Source organism: Geospiza fortis, unplaced genomic scaffold, assembly GCF_000277835.1.
Source record: "Geospiza fortis unplaced genomic scaffold, GeoFor_1.0 scaffold452, whole genome shotgun sequence".
NCBI lineage: Eukaryota > Metazoa > Chordata > Aves > Passeriformes > Thraupidae > Geospiza > Geospiza fortis.
Genome location: NW_005054369.1, coordinates 1,711,746 through 1,731,416, shown reverse-complemented (window position 1 = coordinate 1,731,416; position 19,671 = coordinate 1,711,746). Strand labels below are relative to the sequence as shown.

At 44.1% G+C, this 19,671-nt stretch overlaps 1 protein-coding gene across 1 annotated transcript in view; it reads left to right on the top strand.

Annotated features, from left to right (window-relative positions):
* Positions 1–3,909: 3,909 nt before the first annotated feature.
* CTBP2 (C-terminal binding protein 2) overlaps positions 3,910–19,671 on the top strand; it is a 54,300-nt gene continuing 38,538 nt past the window's right edge. The window contains exon 1 of the mRNA XM_005424510.2: positions 3,910–4,068. Within this exon, the coding sequence (XP_005424567.1) occupies positions 4,011–4,068 (58 nt within the window). The 5' untranslated portion in view covers positions 3,910–4,010. The remainder of the gene's footprint in view (positions 4,069–19,671) is intronic.

The window sequence follows — 19,671 nt, the reverse complement described above, 5'->3', positions numbered from 1 at the left end:
TGCTTTCCCAAGGCTGTGCACAGACAGGGAATGTGTGAGATGTTGTGTCTGGAGCACTGGAAAGGGCACTTCTCAATCACCTGCCAGGTGCTGGGTGGTTTGGTGGCAGTGCCTGTGATGGATGCCCTAAAACAGATGTTGCCCACTGGCACAGATTGCCCAGAGAATCTAAGGATGCTCCATCCCTGGAAGTGTCTAAGGCCAGGTTGGGCAACCCAGGATAGTGGAAGGTGTCCCTGCCCGTGGCAGGGGGTGGCACTGATTCATCTTTAAGGTCTCTTCCAACCCAAACCCTTCTGTGATTGATATTTATGCTCCTGTCCTACCTTGTGTGCCATAAAAAGATGATACAAAAGAGTAAGCTGAGAAAGAGCTTAGAAGACAGGATGTACTTCATGAAATCACTTTTCTCATACTTTTATCTAATTGTGCATCTTATTTTGGAAGATCACCTTTATTTCTTTTCATTTTCCATCAAAAGTTGGGATAAAAAAAGCCCTAATACAGATTTCTCTGCTCTCATTTTCTGGCTCATGGATTGTGCTCTTTAATGGGCTGTATTTAGAAGCTATTTAAATGTGTTACATCAGGATTGAGGATTTTTCCTAAAGTGTTGTATTTAAGTAAATTCCTGCCTTAAATAAATAAATAGCTATGGGCTATCATCGTGTCCAAGGGTTTTCAAGAAAATTTACATTTTGAAAGACGCTGTTGGAGGCTAACACAGGCCATGCAATTACTATATGTAAATCACTTTGCTTGTTTCCTAATCTTGCTGAGGATGAAGTACAATTTTTGTGCGTGTGCCTCTTCCTCTCAAATTTCCTTAGACAATGAGGTTTTCTTGTCTTTTAATTGCTGACCATGATTTTTGTTCTGCCAGGTCTGATTGTGTTTATTTTATGGTGGGGGACATTTAGCCCTGGGATTGTTTTGAGATTGGGGTGGCTGTAGAATCCATTGGGGATAGATTGAAGTTGGGTGCACAGCTAATTGCATCTTCCATCCCACAAATGGAAGAACTGCTTTCTTAATTACAGCCTCATGCAAAGGCTGAGGAATATCCTCTTGTTTCTGTGCCCCAAACATCTGCTTTTCTCCATTTTATCCATCCCTGCCAAATCTGCTCAGCAGCTCCTGCCACATTTTCAATAAGTCTTCTGAGCTGGGCTTTTATTGCTGGTTGGTACCACCAAGGACACCTGTCAGACAAAGATGGGGCAGTTCATGTCATTAGGAAGGAGCTCATTCATGGGCATTACATTAAGCTGTGCGGGACTCTGATGAGCAGTAATTTCTCTGATTGTTATTAGTTTCTTTTGTAGGAAGTTTTCCTCCAGGGAGTAATGCAGGGAATTGAGATGGCTGGGGGGAAAAAAAAACTTTAATGGACGCCATCGTCCATCAGAAAATGCACTCTGTCAGAATTAAGTACACTTTGCAAATTGGTTTTGTTTGGGGAAGTAAAGGGGGAAGGAGTTGCAGCCCCAACATAATGAACCATTTGAGTGTTTTCAGAACAAAATGGAAACTTTCTCTTCTGATGTGATTTTTGTTTTCATAACCTGGTATTTCTCCCTGAAAGTGGAATGGGATGTAATAGAGGTAAAAAATCATGTGTGTGCCTGTAAATGTTGATCATGGAAATGCCACTAGCAACTTGGGCTTTAGCTACACTAACAGTTTAATTTTTGTTGCATGAAATATTTTGACTGTACCAAGCTTCTGCCTCCGGAATGGAAGTTTTCTGCATCTTCTAGAATGTTGCATTAATTTTTAATATGAGTGGGAATCGTGCTCTTTAGCATCCCTATGTTTTAAAAAAATCAATTAATTATTGCTATAAATCTCAGTGATTATGCTGCAGTTGTGCTGCTGGGAAATTGGCCATTAACTACCAGGAAATCGCCGATCATCCTTAGTTGGAATTCAGCTGTACCGACACGAGGCTTTTCCTTTTGGAAATTAACTATCAATGTGATGCATAATTGATAACCATTTATAATAATAACAATAATCTCCATGAAATTGGCATCCCAGAGTGCAGCAGCTTTGTTAGAGCCTTTACCCCTCTCATCCTCAGCCTACTGGTTAACTGGGTTTTCTGGGAAGTTATTGGAGTGTTTTTCGGAGAGCCAGTGCTGGTGCAGGAGAATAAAAGGCAAAGTAGAAATGCCTGACTGGGATATGTGAACCTGCCAGGGTGTTCCAGAGGATGGGTTAAGTGTTGCTATTGCTTCTCTACACGAGGGGAAGCAAAACTCCAGGTTACAAACACTGCCCAAGGTCAACTTCTGGATTTTCTAGGGTGGTGTCTTCTCTTCTGTCCTGCATTTCATGAACCAGGCGGTTTTTTTGGTTTGTCACAAAAATTTTGTTTGCAAATGCTGCGGTGCGAAAATTCACCTGCTGGAGAGGAGCTGTTTGGGGGTCAGTTTGAATGAATGGTGCCAAGTTTGTGGTTACTGCTGGCTTTTCAGAATTTTTTTCAATTTCTTTAAACCACTCTACTGTATGTAGGCGGAGAGGTTGGGACTTTACAGGGTGATACAGATGGCCACTCAGGAGAGGGTTTCTTGCTGTACTTGCACTCATTTCTAACTTCCTCTTCCCCTCCTCTCCATGCAAAGCTTCTGAAAATGTGGTGCTGCTTTGCTTTGCCTCTAGAAATCACAGATTTCCTAATTCTGTTCTTTTGGCGCCTTGCAGTGAGTGGTGGATGGCTTTGGAGGGGGGGTGGTTTTGGGGGGGGGGGGGGGCAAAGGCCTTTTTCTGGAGCAGGATCCCTCCTTGGGAATGTTTGTAGCTGTTACCAGGGTCATCTGTCTTCACCTTAAAATACAAAAGAGGATTTTTGAATCAGCAGTCGCATAAAATATTAGCGCGTGTTATGTTGGATTGTTGGAATTCGGTTGTCAGCATGAGGTCTCTTCTTCCATGTCTTCATTCGTGTGGAACTTGATTTGAAAAACTCCCACATGGGTTTCACATCAAAAAAATCAAACCTGGTAGAAGTACCTCAACAGCACATTCAGAGGCTGCAGCTGAGTCAGGTCAGTGTTCAGGGATTAAACAAACCTTTGGCTCTCTGTAGGAGCAAAACGTGTCAGACCTCAGAGTATCCATTAAGGGTGTTCCTCTGTGCCACCAAAATGCAGAAAACCTTTAGCTGCTGTCTCTTTGGAGAACATTTCTTGTCAATCAGCCACACACGTGGCTGCATGGATCATTTTATCTCCCTGGCATTGAAAATGTGTGCGCTAGAAACAGCACCCAAAGTTTAAGGCTGGCCCTTCAAGTATGAGGGCAAGGACAGGCTGTGGTGACAGCTGGAATATACATCAAGGTCTTCTTGTAAATTCAAGGTCCATTGATGACTTTTACAGGGCAAGGTTTAAACATGAAAGTGTTTTGTGTATGAGAGTACTGGCAGAGCAAGAACTACTTCCCCTGTTTTATATACTCTCTAAGAATCTTTCAGCATCTGTGAGGCTACAAAATAACCTCATGGATTTTATCCACTAGGAATAGATTTTTTCGGTCAGAAATAAAACTGGGAAGCCCATGCAGTGCTTTGGCAGTGCTTGTGTGCACGGCTGGTTTTCTGAATCTCAGGGAGGATAAAGAGACTGAGTTGGGGTGCCAGATGTGTGACTTGTGGGGTGCAAGCTCAGAGCTGTCCTTTCCAAAACCTGCTCTGCTGTTGGCACAGGCAGATCTCACCTGGTGTGCTGGAAATCTGGCACTGGTTTGGGCTGGAAGGGGCCTTAAAGCCCATTTGTTCCATCCCCTGCTGAGGGCAGGGACACCCTCCACTATCCCAGGTTTTGAGCCCCATCCACCCTGGCCTTGAGCACTTGCAGGGATGGGAAGTGAACAAACCTTGTGAATCCTCTCCTTTCTCTGCAGATCCACAGTGGCGGTATGCACGCCGATTCCTGTGAGTTCTCCTAAGCTCCCGGGGGACTGCTGTGCTTTTTGAGTCAGAAAGTTGCTAAATCCCATCAAGAATGGCACTTGTGGATAAACACAAAGTCAAGCGGCAGCGACTGGACAGAATTTGTGAAGGTAAGAGTGTGCTTTCATTTTTCTGATAGATTATTAGGGTAGGATATCTAATTTTTCCTTGTTTCTTTCAGTACTTAGGCATAAAGAGATCCAAATCCAGGGCTGGATTCTCTGTCCCCTCTATAGGCTCAAGATACATTCACACTGCTCTGGTTACTCCCTTGGAAGTCATGTGTAGTCCTGTGCATAAGATTTTGTTTAATTACCAGGTCACCTCTTCTTATCCTAATTTCTACTAAAACAATTTGGTCGGTCCCAATTTAAAACATATTTACTGTCATCCTGTAAGAAAAGGATAGAAAATGTAGGAGTTGTTCTTACAGTGTTGAGCACATTGTTTTGTAGCAGCTTTTATTTGGTCAGTGTGTGGGAGTCAGGCAGGTTTGCTGCAATTCTTCATTCATGGTGTGTTACAGTGTCTCAGCACAGGTGACTTTTACCTTCTAGAGTAATTTTCCAGCAGAAAAAGTTTTTAGGAAACATTTTCTATTGCATCTCACATGATGTTAAGTTACTTATGACAAAAATCAAGCAATGGCAAACAAGCTCTGACTTTTTGGTGTACACTCCAATAATTCTCCAGCTCTCATGCAAGTTCTGCCATCAGTAACAAGTACAGAGCAGAGTGTTATTTTAGGAGGAATATCTCACATCTCTTCAGGAGTTCCAGTGTTCAGCTGCTCTTAAGGAGATGGATAGTGGCCTGCAGGGTAACAATTTGCAGTACTACTTAAATGCCAGTGAGGTGAAATAAGGTTTGGTGGTGGAAGAAAGCACAGAGTTCACAAGGGAGTTGTGCTGCACCTATTTGAGCAAAGTATGTGGGGCTTTGTGGGGTTCCAGTGTGAAACACTGATAAGTAGGACAAGAGCAGATTTTGCCTTGACTTTTCTGTGTTATATATTGCTTACTCTACACTGCTGCTGTTTTAAACTCATCATAAGTTACTTATCTCTTTTAACTTTGCTCTGTTAATTTTGGAAAGGGGGAAACAAAGCAGAGGAGAGGAGTTAGGAGGGTATGCTGCATATCCAGGGTATGCTGCAGTGTGGAGTTGCCTCTTTCTCCTACTGAATGTCATAAACGCTCAGGTGTAGCACACTATCTCATCTTCAAAACTTACTTTGAACTTGACTTAAAAGAGTTCTATCAGCTGAGCCTGGATTTTCAAAAGCTGCCTTTCTGGTTTGATGTTTACCATCAGATCTAGTTGCTGAGTGTACAAGAAATTCAAAAGGATCGTACGACAAACCTGCTAACGGAGCTTTAGATGTGATTGAAGTTTAGATTATTTTTTCTCTGATATATGAGCTTTTTTTTCCTTCTTTCTTGGTCAAAAGATATTATTTTCTAATCTGTAAATGTGCAGGAGACATAACTTTTTAAAGTATACTTTGTCATTTGCCACTGGGTTTGTAATTTGATGGAAATGATGGGAGACTCTGCTGTGTTGTATTTGGAAGCAACAGACAAGGGCTGAGTGTGAGAAGCATTGTAAAACTTACCTTGAGAAATGCAAAAAGCTTTGGATTTGCCAAAATACTAGATTTGTAGGACAGCTGAATACTCTACTGGCCTCTTTGATGGCTATTTTTACTATAGGCTCCTAATCTTGGATTATAGCATAGAAAAGCACTGAAAGGGGCCATCCCAGCTGCTGTAAAAACACACTTTGAAAAAAAAATGATCATTTTTCTGGAAAGGTATATTGAATAATCAGTGAAAGATGATGAGAAATTAGGGAACTAGTTCAGCAGATAGAGGAGTCTTTGCAAACAGAATTGTGTTCAGTGAGAAGAATCTATTGCTCCATCAAGCTTAGGGCAATGTGGTCCAAAATAGCTGCTTTTAACGATTTCCTGTTCTGTGGAAGCACTTAAGAGGCTTTTCCCTTTAAATGTGAATGGCATACAAAGCTGCATTTACCTGATGAAAGACTAAATGTCTGGCAGCACAGAGGTGGATTTCTGTGCTTTTCCTGAAGTTGCATATACCATCCCTTTTACTATTCCCCACACAAAGCCTTGCAGAGTTTGCTGGGAGTGGACTTCATTCCATGCAGCAGGATGGTGGCAGGTCTGGAGGTGAAATATCCTCGGGCTACATGTTGTAATCACTGTCCAAACTGCCAGACAGATTCTTCTTCTTCCTGCAGGCTTGCTGAAACCATAACCCGACACATGTTGAGGGAAATGCCTTACAAACTGTCGGGGCATTAAAAGAGTTTATTAAGGAGTTGCAGTGTTTGTATTACTCTGTTAAATGTACATCTGGCGTGGAAACATAACCCAAGCCATACAAGGAGGTGGTATAGTTTAAAAAGCCAGTCCACAGCCTTTACAGGCAGGTTTATGAGTATTCCAAAGAGAGGAGCTGTGCAGTCTCAGTTCATGGCTCAGCTTCACCAGCTCCTCTGGTTTTGTTTTTTTAAATATTTATTTATGACATCTTTGTGTGACAGTATTACTTTTTGCTCTGAGCAGGCTGGTTTGAACATGTGAGCTTTTTGACCAGGTCACAGATTTTGATCCGTGGAGGAATATGGGTGGGATAAAAGTCCAGACTTGGGGGAATAAAGGAATTTCAGGGCAGCAGCCTGCAGCAAAGACACTTTGAATAGTCTGTCAGCAATTAAGTGGGTTGGTGATGCCCATCCAAATGAAGTTGGACTGTGCTCACAGTGGTCTTGGCTTACCCATTTCTTTCTCTTCTGCTTGTCCCAGAGACTTTGGGTGCCTCTTCTGTAATTGGATCCATATGGGTGGTGGGATGGACCCATTGAATGGCTGGGGCTTTTGCAAATAATATATGCAGAGTGGTTTACATAATTCCTGTTTGTGGAATTGTGTCTTATTCCATAGTGGGTCAAAGTATGCTTTAGAGGTGGAGCCGCTGGTGCTGTGAGGAGTCAGACTTGTCCAGCAGCCCTTCTTTTGGGTCCTGTTCCCATGAGCTGGTGATTTTGCCACATTTAACATTTGTTTGAGCTGAAATTTTCTTTCCATGACGGGTTTTTACCTCAGGGTGAATGTAAAAAAAATAAGGAGTTCCAGTAAAAACTGTGGAGCCGTGTTGGGGTGGGAGATGGAGAGGGAGGGATGTTGGCTTTGCTCTGTGTGAAACAAAGCTGAGGCACAGTCCTGCAGCCATGGATGTGGAGCTGCCAGACCTGCCTGCTCTGCCTGGGATAAAAAGGGCCTGAATTTTGCAGCCAGGTTGCTGTGTGTAGGAGTGGGCTCCTTCCCAAACCTGCAGTTTCCAGCCTTTCAGAGAAATGGCAGCAGAAGCTCTCAGGGCAGAAGCTCACCCATGTTTCATTTAGGAAACAACAACAAAGAGATAAGATGTAATTTTTCTTTGCTACCTGTGGCAGAACAAGGTGTCTGACAGTGCCCCCAAGAAACCCCACACGCAGAAGACCACGGCACTCCTGGTGCATGGCATCCATCCCTCCCATGGGACTCCACTGCTCACACACAGCATTCTTGGGCAAGGAAATAGCTTGCAGCATCATTTTTGCTGCTTGCTCAGCTGATCTTTATCCTGTGCTTCTGTCAATGTGGTTAAACAAATATTAAACAGCACCAGGAGGTAAGCAGGGAGTGAGAGCAGCCCATGCACAGCTGCTGGTTGTGTCTCTGGGAGCAGGCAGGGGAGAAGGTGCTCTGGCACTGTGTCATTTCCTTGTTGAGTGTTGAAAGGCAGCAGTAGTGGCACATCCTGGATGCAGGATGGCAGCATCTTGTCTGTGAGTAGAACATGGGTTTCCCAACACCCCTGGATGATGATCCCAAGTGCTGCCTCTGCCCCAGACCCCTGCAGCTCTGCTAGCCTGTCTTCAACACCAGTGCCATGGAATGGGAAAGCCTGGCTTTAGACGTCAGAGTTTGCACTAACATATATGAGTCAGTTCAGCCTTCAACACATGCCCCAAAAGTGGCAGCCCTGAGATGAGCAAGAAGCAAAGTGAAAAAAATAATAGCAAGGCTAAGCAAAGCCAGACATTTTCTGACAGTTTTTGCTCCAGGATTTGCCATTATCCAGTGGGAAATCATGTCCTTATGTGTCAGTTTGTGCCACCAAAGTTGTCTGTACTCTGCAAAATAGAGCTGTTTGCAGGGCAGACAAGCCATCCATATTCTTTGTTTTCTTTCAGATCCTTTGATATGTCTGATGGCTGATAAATGCCAGCACAGTCACATAATACTTTTCAGTGCTTAATGCGCAAGTCTCAGGCTTTTTGACTTACTGCCTTACATTCTGAGTGGCACCCTGGCATCCTCTTCAGCTGAGGCTTCTGTGGTGATACTTCCTGTGGGAATTGCTCATGGATTTACCTTCCAGCCACTGTAGTATCTGTGTGTGGCCGTGACTCTCCTCAAATCCTTGTTTCCCTGTGGGAATGTGACCCCACCATGGTTACTGAAGCCTCTTGGGTGGGTCTGAGTCCTTGATGCAATGATTTGTGTTGCAAACCTTGAATAGGCACCTTTCCATGACACACTGTCCAGCTGGGATCATGGGATTATAGGGTGGGTGAAGGGGCTGCCCAGGGAGGTTAGGAGTCCCCATCCTGGGGATTGGTCACAGCTTGGATTTATGGTCTCAGAGGTCTTTTCCAACCTCAGTGATGCTATGAAGTGGAAGAGGGAATTGTAGGAATTGATGTTTTCAACATCACTGAAGTTATCTCTGCTGTGGCTGCATTAGGCTGGTTAATTCATCTCAAGGGTGGACAGAAATTTTGAACTCCACTCTTCCCCCTGTGGCAGAAGTTAGTGCAGACCGTGTCCAGTGATATTTGAATAAATATACTGTGTAATGGTGGGTGCTCTGATACCTACCTGGGTACTTTTTACCTCTTTATTTCAGCTTATCCTCCACAGAAGTGGACTTAATCACTATGTCAGTTATTGCTTATTGTGCACTTTCTTGTTGTTAAAAAAAAAACCACACTAATCCCCAACAAAAGTGCCCCTGAAGACCTGTGATATTTCTGGCTTTTCAGGAGTATTTGAACAATGTGTCCCTGAGGTCTGGGCTCACACACCACTAACAGCAGACTGTGGAATAGGCTCTCATTCAATAGCCACAGTCCACTCATGATAAAAAATTGAGGAACCTTGCTCCTGGAGCCAAAAGGGAAAATACACATTAAAACCACAGCTCTGGAAAGTGGCTGCCTCCAATTCTTGCTGCTTTGTATAATGTAGCAGTAGCCAAAATGAGAGCATTTGGTATTTGGGTGGAGAAATTTTCTTCCATTCTTGCAAATTTGCACACCGAGTAGCATCTGATAATACTTATTTTTACTGCTTAGAAATGGAATCTTATTATCTCAGGAAATCCTTATCACCGCTAGGCATTTGATGAGAAACAATGAGTTAAAGATTATATCAAACACAGAAGAAACTGCTTGTCCTGAGTAAAAGTGACTTATTTAGAATAAATGTAGACCTTTTTTATCTAGTGGATTTGAGTTTCTTTGTTCCATGAATATAAAACACAGTACAAGGATTTCCCCCCCACAATAAAGCTTTTTATACTTTTTTTTACGTTTCCACCTCAAAGCACATAAACTATCAGGCTTTTAAGGAAGGGTTGCTTACCACATTTAGCCTAGAGAAAAAGCAGTATTAGCTTGTCAGATCTTCTGCCACTGCACCCTGTGCTGATTTATGCACACTGAAGATCTGTCTGGCTGCTCCTGATGTTTTGCTTTTCCAAAATTAAGTCTTTGGCTTTTATGAAGGTTTCAGAAAATCATTTCAAATTCATACAAAAGCTGGATTTTACACCTCTTTTTCCCTGTGAAAAGTAATGTTCTTAATTATCTCTTCTCTTTTAGAAGCATGGCATATTTGGGAATTACTTGTCATTAATAGTTTTTGTTAAAATTTTAAGAATTTTTTAACAATCAGACAGTATCCTGTGGATGAAGAAAGTTCAAGCAACCTCAGTGGGTTTACAGATATTATTCAAGCTTATTGACCTTATTCCATGGTTTTCAACCCTTTTGCTGTGCTGAATCAAGAACTCTGTGTGCTTGTATGAGTCCTTTTTGTGCTTTGGGATGGAGCTCGTATCCGGGGGTGTGTTGTTGTCCTTGCATGGATGCACAGGCTGCTCCAGTGGCTTCCAGTCCTGTGTGGATGTTTTTCCTGCACATGCCCTCCCGTGATGTTCCGTGGTGGGGGAATGTGCATGACAAGATGTAGGACTCCAGCCAGATCCAAGGCCAGCCTGACAAAATGCCCCAGGCATCCAGGCAAGAGTGAGACACATTTAGATAAGGTTACAGACAAAAATTCCATTAATTTGGTGTGCATCATAGTGGATGTGTGGCTCTAGCTGTTGGAGGAGGGGGAGCTCCCATTTCCCCGGACTTGAGAGCTGGATGCACCAAAATAGGAAACAATATTTCTCTTGTGTTCTCCTTGTGTTTAAACCCACACTGATGGGAACTTAACACATGTCTCACTCTTAATTCTGCCTTGTATTTTTCCATTTTCCCCAGCCTCCAGACAAGGTTCCATGTAACGCGCTTTACGACTTCATGTCATTAATTAAGAAACAATTACAGCTGATGACTTCAATACCATCAACCTAATTTCCATCCTTACCACATTTCCCGTTTAAATTAACTGGTTTAGGGATTAACATGTTGTCATCCTATCTGTTTTTTTTTTTCTTTTTTCCTCCTTACTCTAAATCCTACTCCTGCATTTAAAGATTACTCAGAAAAATGATAATATTCCCAGAATATTCACTGGGAAGGCGTTGTTGGAGCAGGGCCCTGGGGCAGCCCTGGCTCCTCTTCCTGAGCTCTGGAATGCTGCAGAAGCTGCCTCCAGCATCCAGGGGTTGGAAGTTGGCTGCTTCCAAATATGTGATGAGAAATGATCACTCCTTGGGGACAGATGAGAAAAGGATGGGGTTTCCTTCAAAATACCAGGAAAAAATCTTATATCTGACTCCCAAATTACACTGTTTCAGGGGAGGATGGTGTTTGGATCTGGACCAATCTTTTCAAATTTATCCTGATTTCCTGAATATTTTCTGGTAAATATTTTGACAGGAGTAGGACATCTGGCTGTACTAAAATAAAGCTGCAGGGAAACACATTACACAACTTTTCTTTTATATTTTTTGCTCTCCACAAACAGATGTAATGGATCGAAGTGCCAAAACAGTGAAGGTTTTCATTAGAGAGCTTTCTTCAAAGAGCAAGTTTTGAGTTGGTTTTGCAATTCTTAAAATTGAATGACATTGATCATTTCTTAGTGACACTTTTATACAGCCCATTACCTTAACACTATTAATTTGGTTTTTCTTTTTTTTTTTTTTAGATTATCTTTTTAATTTTTATTTTAAACAAAACACTCTCTGCTGCCATCTAGCACCTCAAAACTTTGTAGTAAACAGATTAAGTTCACAAAATAGCCTTGGTGTAGATTGATACCCTTTTTTGAGAAAAAACTGTTGCTGGTGCTGATGATACAGATATTTGATTGACTCAGCAAATGAACATGAGCAAGGATGGGGAGGGAACACAGTGAGATATAGCTCACTTTTGATGATTTGCAACACAACAGTACAAAAGACCAGTCTTTTAAAAAAGCAAGACATAAATGCTTTTTTAGCTAAAGTAGTATTTCCTCCTGTTTGGTTTTGGTTTTTGTCTGCAATGGGTGTGAAAGGGAAGTGCATGTTTCAAGCTCTTGGCATCATCAGGGGAAGTAAAGCAGAGACACCCTGAACCCCAGCCTGTGTATCTCCCCAGGCCCGTGTTACAGTCTAGTAATTAATTATTTTCTATGCAAAGCCCAGGCATGCATGGCAGAGTTCAGATTTACAATATATATTCATTTAACAGTGGATTTCTCTACTGCTTTCTGGGACAGATATAATTCCCACTCTTTTCATTACACATGCTGTTCAAATCTTGATCCTGAATTCTTATTAAAAATGATGAGATTTGACCTCAAAGTCTAATACCCAGTTTTGGAGACAAGGTGCTTGATGTGATTTCTGGAGGATTATTTTTAAGAGCATTCATAGATTAGATCTTTGGAATGATTGAGGGATGTGCCCAATGAACCTTGTCTGCTGCTTTTCACCCGCCCTTCAGCATCCAGATTGATTTTTATTTTGCAGTCCTTGAGACTGTGTAGCTGTGTGCTGTAGGGATACATCTGATGTTTTTATTATCCCTTTGTTGATGCAGGAATGTGACAGCGCTGTTTCTGCCAACTTTTATTGGAGTTTCCCCATACTCGAAGGCAAAATGGTTTCTGATTGAAGTTTGAAGAGCTTGTAAGGCTCATTCCAGTGGCTCAAAGGGTGTTTTACAGCTGCACTTCTCTTTTTTGGCTGCAAGTGTGTTTTAGATGATTGCTGGCTGCCTGCCTGCATTTGTTACCTGCAGTTTGATTTTCTTCCTGGATGGCAAATCATGGAATGGTTTAGGTTAGAAGGGACCTTAAAGGCCATTTAGTTCCATCCCCTGCCATGGGCATGGGCACCCTCCACAATCCCAGGTTGCTCCAGTCCCATCCAGCCTGGCCTTGGACACTTGCAGGGATGGGATATGTACAGTTTCTCAGGGTAACCTCCAAGGCTTTGCCAGGGGAGCAGCAGAACATGAGGTGATGAGTTACCACATGCCCACTGGGGTGCTTCTGGCACATACCTCATTCTGAAATAGACAGAAGATAATTCACAGAATGTCCTGAGCTGGAAGGGACCCAGAGGAATCATCAGTCCAGCTCCTGGCCCTGCACAGACACCCCAACAAACCCATCCTGGGCATCCCTGAGAGCTGTGTCCAAACACTCCTGGAGCTCTGGCATCCCGGGGCTGTGCCCATTCCCTGTTCAGTGCCCACTACCCTCTGGGAAAGAACCTTTTCCTGATACCCAGCCTAAACCTCCCATTACACATCTCCAGCTATTCCCTCTTATCATAGAGAAAATTGGGGTAAGGCACCCACCTGTGAAAGGGGATATCCATGGAGAGTTATTGTGTGGCAGTGATTGGAGGCACTCCTGGCTGGTCATGAGGCTGGGAAGGAGCACATCTCCCACATCCAGCCCCTTCCATCCAGAGATTAGCACAGAACAGCAGTGGAGAGGCAGCTCCACAGGGATAAAGGGAAAGGTCACTCATTTCTTTTCAGGAAATGCTTCCATACTCCTTCTCAGCACGACTCTGGCTGGTGGGAGTGGAAAAGGCCTCACATCCTCTCTGCTCACCTCATCTTGTGGGGTTTTGGGGAATTCTTCAGAAGGGCACTGCAATACAGTGTCACCAGCTTGGAGAGGAAACTCTGCTGGCTTTGGCATGGGAGGTTCTTTGCTGTGCATTTGTTGGGGTCCCATATTGACCTTTTATTTTCGGTGTGCCTGGGCCCAGTTGTGTGTCATTGCTGGGGATGGTGACTGATCCCAGTTGTGGTTTGTGTGTCACATTTCAAGGCAGCTCGTGTGTGCTCACACATTCCTGGAGCCCATCACGCCAGTGCTGATGGGGTTGAAATGGGCATAAGCTTTTGGATTTTTTTGCTTCAAAGTCATCAAAATGCAGAGTTCCGTGAGGCAGTGATTGTTTAATAACCGGCTGATCTTCAGAGTGTTTTGTTGTGAGGCACCGAGTTGGTGTTTGGGAGCGTTTTGTTGGAGTTACAAAGCATCGATGCTTTTGGTTTGGAAATTGGTAAAAGCATGTGGCAGGGCTTCAAGCTCTGAGTGCTTTCAGATGCTGTGCTGCTCCTTTGATTATTGAAAATGATTCCAGCACAATCCTGCTAATTTTCTCTTTGTGCTCCCTTAATTTCAGGAGACTGTTAAAAAGTCCATCTAGGCAAAGTGCTTATTGCCACTGTGAGGGAGATTTCGCAGAGCCAAATTTTAGCAAATGGAGTAGTTTCAAAGGACTTGGAACATTTTCTTGCTGCTTTTCCTCTCTCGTTTTTCTTTTTAATTTTGTTTCTTTTCAGTTGCTGTGCATGTATGTGTGTGTGCATTACTCATACTGCATCCCATTCCTTTTCTTCTCCACAGCATCCATGGTACGCCACAGTACAGAGCAGCTCATTTCTGCTTCCCTGGCATCCTGCAAGCTGAATGTGGGAGGAGGATGTTCAGGAGAGGCTTCCTGAGCTTTGGGGGTCATTAGGCACAATCACACGCAGTCCTTGAAAGCCCAGGCAGGGAGGGCGGGAGCATTTATCCTCCCAGTGGCTTTGTACCTTGTCACCTGAAAACATTTGACAAACACTGATTAATCTTAACACCATCCGAGTGTGAGAGGTGTATATTATTATATCCCTCTTGATGGAAGGGGAATCAGCAAGTAAGAAATTAAGCAATTTACTCTCTGACAGTGGCAGAGTGAGGTATAAAGGCTGGGTGTCCTGATACCTGCTCTCTCCATTAACAAGAGATGTATTTGTTCTCCAGTGGATTTTTCACTACCAGGGGTAGGATTCCTTTGCCTTTGAAAGAGAAATAGCTTTCCCAGACTGCTGCATCTTACAGTTTTTGCCAGAAATTACATTTGGCACGCTCTTTCTGTTCCGCTCTCTCCCAGAAGAAAATAACTGGAGAGAAAACATCAACATCTTGATCTACATTAAAAATATTTTTTCCCTAATATAAACAGGATTTAAATTTGTAATTGAAATATATTTTACAATAGTAAGAAGCAAAAGTAATCCCAATCTGTATTATTTTGCTGCACGGAATAATTTTTCCAGCAATGTGCTTTCAGAATAGGTAATGAAATGTTTTATATCAATATGAATGAAATTTTGCAGCCAACCTCTCCTGAGTCAGTGCTACAGATTCCAAAAAATGTTGTTTACACAGTTGTGTTGCAGATTTAGCATGCTGATTTCCTACCCTGGGTTTTAGGTGTAAAACACTTTCCCCATGGGAAGAGAAGAGCACTTTGTAGCAGTGCTTGTTTCACATCCACTGCAAGAGGGTTCCAGGCTCAGATTTCTTGCTGTTGGTTTTGAATGCAGTGTCTCAACAATGGGCCCACCTTTCTTCTGCTCTGTCATCACCTTTTTTTCAGAGCAGACTTCTGTGGTCATTGTATTGTAACCAAGTATTGTGGCCAAATTGTATTGTAACCAAATATTTGTGACCATGAATGAGATCAATGCTAAACTGAAAATCAGGGTATTATTCAAAACACTGCATTTTCCACGTGGTCTGAAATACCAGAGCATTTAATCTCTTGATCAGCTTTTTTTTTTCTTCTGTGTGTGGTTTTTTTTTTTTTTTCCTTTCCCAAAATACCTCTAGAATTAAAAGATAAAGGGAGAATAAATTTTCTTCCTGTTCCACAGTCCTTGTCTCCCCCTCATGTTGAGGATGTGGGTGCTGGTGCCTCCTGCACTCCCAAGAAACACAGTGGGATCAGTTACATCAGGTTGGGCCCCAGGGGCTCTGTATCTTCTCCTGGCCATCCTGCTTGGGTCTGGATGCAGAAATAGGAACAGAATCATTTCATAGAATTTCACAGACTCACACAATGGTTTGGGTTGGAAGGGACCTTAAAGCTCCTTTAGTTCCACCCCCTGCCATGGTCAGGGACACCTTCCACTATCCCAGGCTGCTCCAAGCCCTGTCCAACCTGGCCTTGGACACTTCCAGGGATCCATGGCCAGCCACAGCCTTTCTGGGAAACCTGTGTGCCAGGGTCTCACCACTCTTACAGGGAAAAATTCCTCCCCAGTATCCATCTAATCCTGCCCTCTGGCCATGGGAAGCCATTCCCCCATGTCCTATCAGTCCATGCCCTTCTAAAAAACCCCTCTCCAGCTCTCCTGGAGGACCTCTTCAAGTGCTGAAAGGCTGTGATAAGATGATCCCAAAGCTTCTCCAGGGTGAACAAGCCCAATTCTCTCAGCATTTCCCCATAGCAGAGATGCTTCAGCCCTCTCATCATCTTTGTGGCCTCCTCTGGGCTCACTCCAACAGCTCCATCCTTCCCATGTTTCAGTCCCCAGAGCCAGACACAGCTCTGCAGGTGGGGTCTGACCAGTGGAGCAGAGGGGGACAATCCCCTCACTTGCTCTGCTGCCCATGCTGTCTGAATTTGCAAGGAGGCTGCTTTTAAGACTGCAAAAAACAGGAAAAGAGAAGACCCTTCCTGCCCATCCGTAAATATTTCATTCTGACAATTCCTTATTCATTCCTGGGTTCACTGGGGGTGTAACATTTCCTTTGCTGCCCTGGTGGCACAGGAGGCAGCCCAGCTCCACAGCTCCTGGCCATGTCTTCCCCACTGGATACAGCTCTTGGTCAACAGCAACTGGGGCCAGCAGAGCCCTCCAAAGAGGACATATGGCTCTTGGCTGCAGGGAAAAGTGCAAATCCTGCAGCCCCTGGTCCTCTGCTTGGCTTGGAGCACAGGAATGATCTGTTTGTTCCATTGAGGTCAGCACCTACGGGGTGAGCCATCCATATGCATGAGTGTTCCAGTGGCAGCGCCCCAGTTTGGGTTTCCTGGCCCCTGTGAAGAGCTGGAAGAAGAGCACATCTCCTGCCCAAGACTCTGAGGGCAGGCTGATGCCAGGGGGGTTTCCAGAGCCCAGATGTGCTCCTGTGTGTGGGATTGAGGGGGTTTGGAGGTGGCTTTCATGTGTTGCTGTCACCCATGTGTGCCCTGGGCAGGGCATGGCCGCCAGTCACAGATGTGTTGGTTTGGGTGAGGTTTCTATTGTTAAAGCTCTTGGTTTTTTCAGAGGTACTGAATGCTTCAAGCTCCCTTCTGGCTTCCCTTGCAGTTGCTGAAAATCAGCATTTTTGAAATTTCATTTCTCTATGGCGTGGTTTTTTCCATTGTCAACCAGGGCTTAACATGATGGTGACTGTTTGTTAGTAATTTCTTTGAAGACAATGGTGCAAGATGCCCTTGATCTATAGACCAGGATTTCATTATTTTGTCGTATACATTTTTGGTAGATTTCTTCTGCTGCTTCGAAACAAATGGCACCAATCTCACAGTATCCAGTTGGGAATACATTTTATTCTTTAGCAAAATGTTGTTGTAATAAAATGTTTTTGTTGGTTAAAATACTCTCTGCTTTATTTGTAAATCACAAATGTGTCTTCCCATCTTGACTCTCACAAAAGAAGAAATTTTCCAGTGTGTCTGAAGTTTGTTAGTTAATTCAGTATAATGCCAATCAGATATTCTCTGAGAATTGCATAAATAATGTTTCAGGCCCCATGTTTTGCATGTCTGTGTAATATCCAGCATAATTTTCAAGATCGTGATTCTTGAGGATGGAATTGGAGGAGAGAATGTTTGAAGAGGATTTGTAATATTTACTGCAATAAAGAAATTTAGGGATTACTCAAAGATCCTGTCAGTATTTGGGTCAGAAATATAGCCCAGAGGTATTAGTATGATAGGCAAGTTTAAGCATTAGACTGTATTAGTGATTTAGCTATCATAATAGCACAATAGTCCATCATGTGATGGCTTGTGCACGAAACATTTATTGTGGATTAGCCAGGAAAAATGCTCAAGCTGTCTTGCAAGCAGGCCAGGGAAAGTGACTGTTCCTCCTTTCAGTGGGTCTGTCCTGGAAGGGGGTGTACTGGAGGGGAAGAAATCTGTTGTTGTAGCAGAGAAAAGCAAAATTGTTTCCATTTGAGTTTTTGAATTCAAAAAATAAAATGTTGCCTCTGTAGCAGCGGTCAGCAAAATTAGGAGCAGTTGAGCTTTTCCTTCTTTGAAAAGGAATATTTGAGCATGAGCAGCCTGTCATAATCTGGGTTACATGTTTTGGGGAGCCATTTTAATATCTCCTCTGAAAACAATGACTCTATATGGAAATTTGTATTACATTCCCAAATAACAATTTTCTGTGCTGTGATTCCATCTAAATCCCTTTGCCTACTCCAAGTGTAAAAAAAACTTAATCCACATGAATGTTGAAATACTGCTCAGTACAAATTGAGTTTTGTGTGATGGTTCTGAGTGTTTTCCTATTTCATAAACATGTACTTTTTACAAAGAAAGCTGGAGATAATGGGCAAAATTCTGCTATTCCTTTTTGCTTTGTTAGGCCAGTCTTTAGATCCCTTCATCCTCCCCTCCTTCTCCATGACCTGTGCTAGGGTCTTAAAATTATACATTCCAGATTACACCTCCACAATTTTCTGCCCTGGGATGATGAAAGGATTTGCGTATTATGGTAATATTATAAAAAATCTTTTTGGAGCCTAGTTAGCGTGGCTAATTTGAAACTACAAAAAAAAAAAAGTAATTTCCAATGCAAATTATAATATTCATAAAGTGCTAAACAGATACCTAACTAATTTCTGACCGTTCTCGTATTCCCAAGTATCTTGCATTGGCCTTTTTTAGGCCTGTCTGCTGGCTCTCATTTAATTTGTCCTTAGCTGTGTGCAGTGGATTAGCATTTCATCAGGTTGGATTAAGATTGAGTTGACACTGAAGCTTTCTTTTTTATTTTTACATGCGCCTGTGTGGGGCCGAGCGGATCCGCGCACGTTCTGTGATCCCGCTGCTCATCCCCGCTGGGTGCTGGGACAGCCTCCCCCAGCAGGTGAGGGGGGAGACAACCAAAACAGAGGAAACACATGCTTAAAAAAAAAAAAAACAAGTTAAAAACAAACAAACAAGCAAAAAAAAAAAAAATCGTCATTCCCTGAGGGAAAAATTGCATTGAGGTTGCTGGCTGGGTCAGTGCGTGAGATTTCATCAAGCTAAAATGATGTCACAGGGAGCGAGGGCTTTAGTGGTTTTATTTAGCTCCTAATCCCCACACACTGCTCGGCCAGTTGTCCATGTGCGCTCGCCGTCCCCAGCGGCACAGGATAAAGCATCTGGGCTGAGCGCGGCCGCTCTCCGCGCTGTGGCTGCAGCGCACGGCCAGGGGCAGCCCCTCCGCTGGCCACCGCATGCTCTGCCTGCTAAGGTTACCCAGGATTAATAATTCAGGTGGCACTCGGAAAGACAAAACCACCGGCCGCTGGTTTCTGAAGTCCCGGGAGGGCTCAGGCGCAGCACAGCCCGGTTTGGATGCGTGCCGGAGAAGCACTGAGAAGGAAGGCACCTCCTCTTCTCCGTGCCAGCGGGAGCAAGCGGCCTCGTGGTGATGCCCATCCCCAGCAAGCACCCCAACATCGGCCGTTCACAGAGCTGGGACGCTGCCGGCTGGTATGAGGGGAACTGGGAAAGCGAGAACGCCTTCGAGTACCAGAGGCCGCCGGGCCGGAGGAGCTCCCTGACCTATGGCGGTGAGGGCGGCTGGTATGAGCCACCGCGGGCAAATGATATCATCTTGCAGGGCGGTGCGGAGCTGAAGCAAGAGGCGTACCCGTACCAGGATGCCACCTTCGCGCCAGGGCCCCTGAGGAAGGGCTCTGTCCCTGACTTCGCCTACTGCGACCGGCCGGCGCCCATGGCGGGCCGGGGCTCTCTGCCACCCCAGGATTACTACAGTGACCCGTCGCTGTCAGCGAGGTCACCCAAGGACCCCCGCTGCTACCGCGAGCACGTGGCGGGCAGGCCGCTGGCGAGCTATGGGGCGCCTGGCAGCCGGCTGGACTGGGA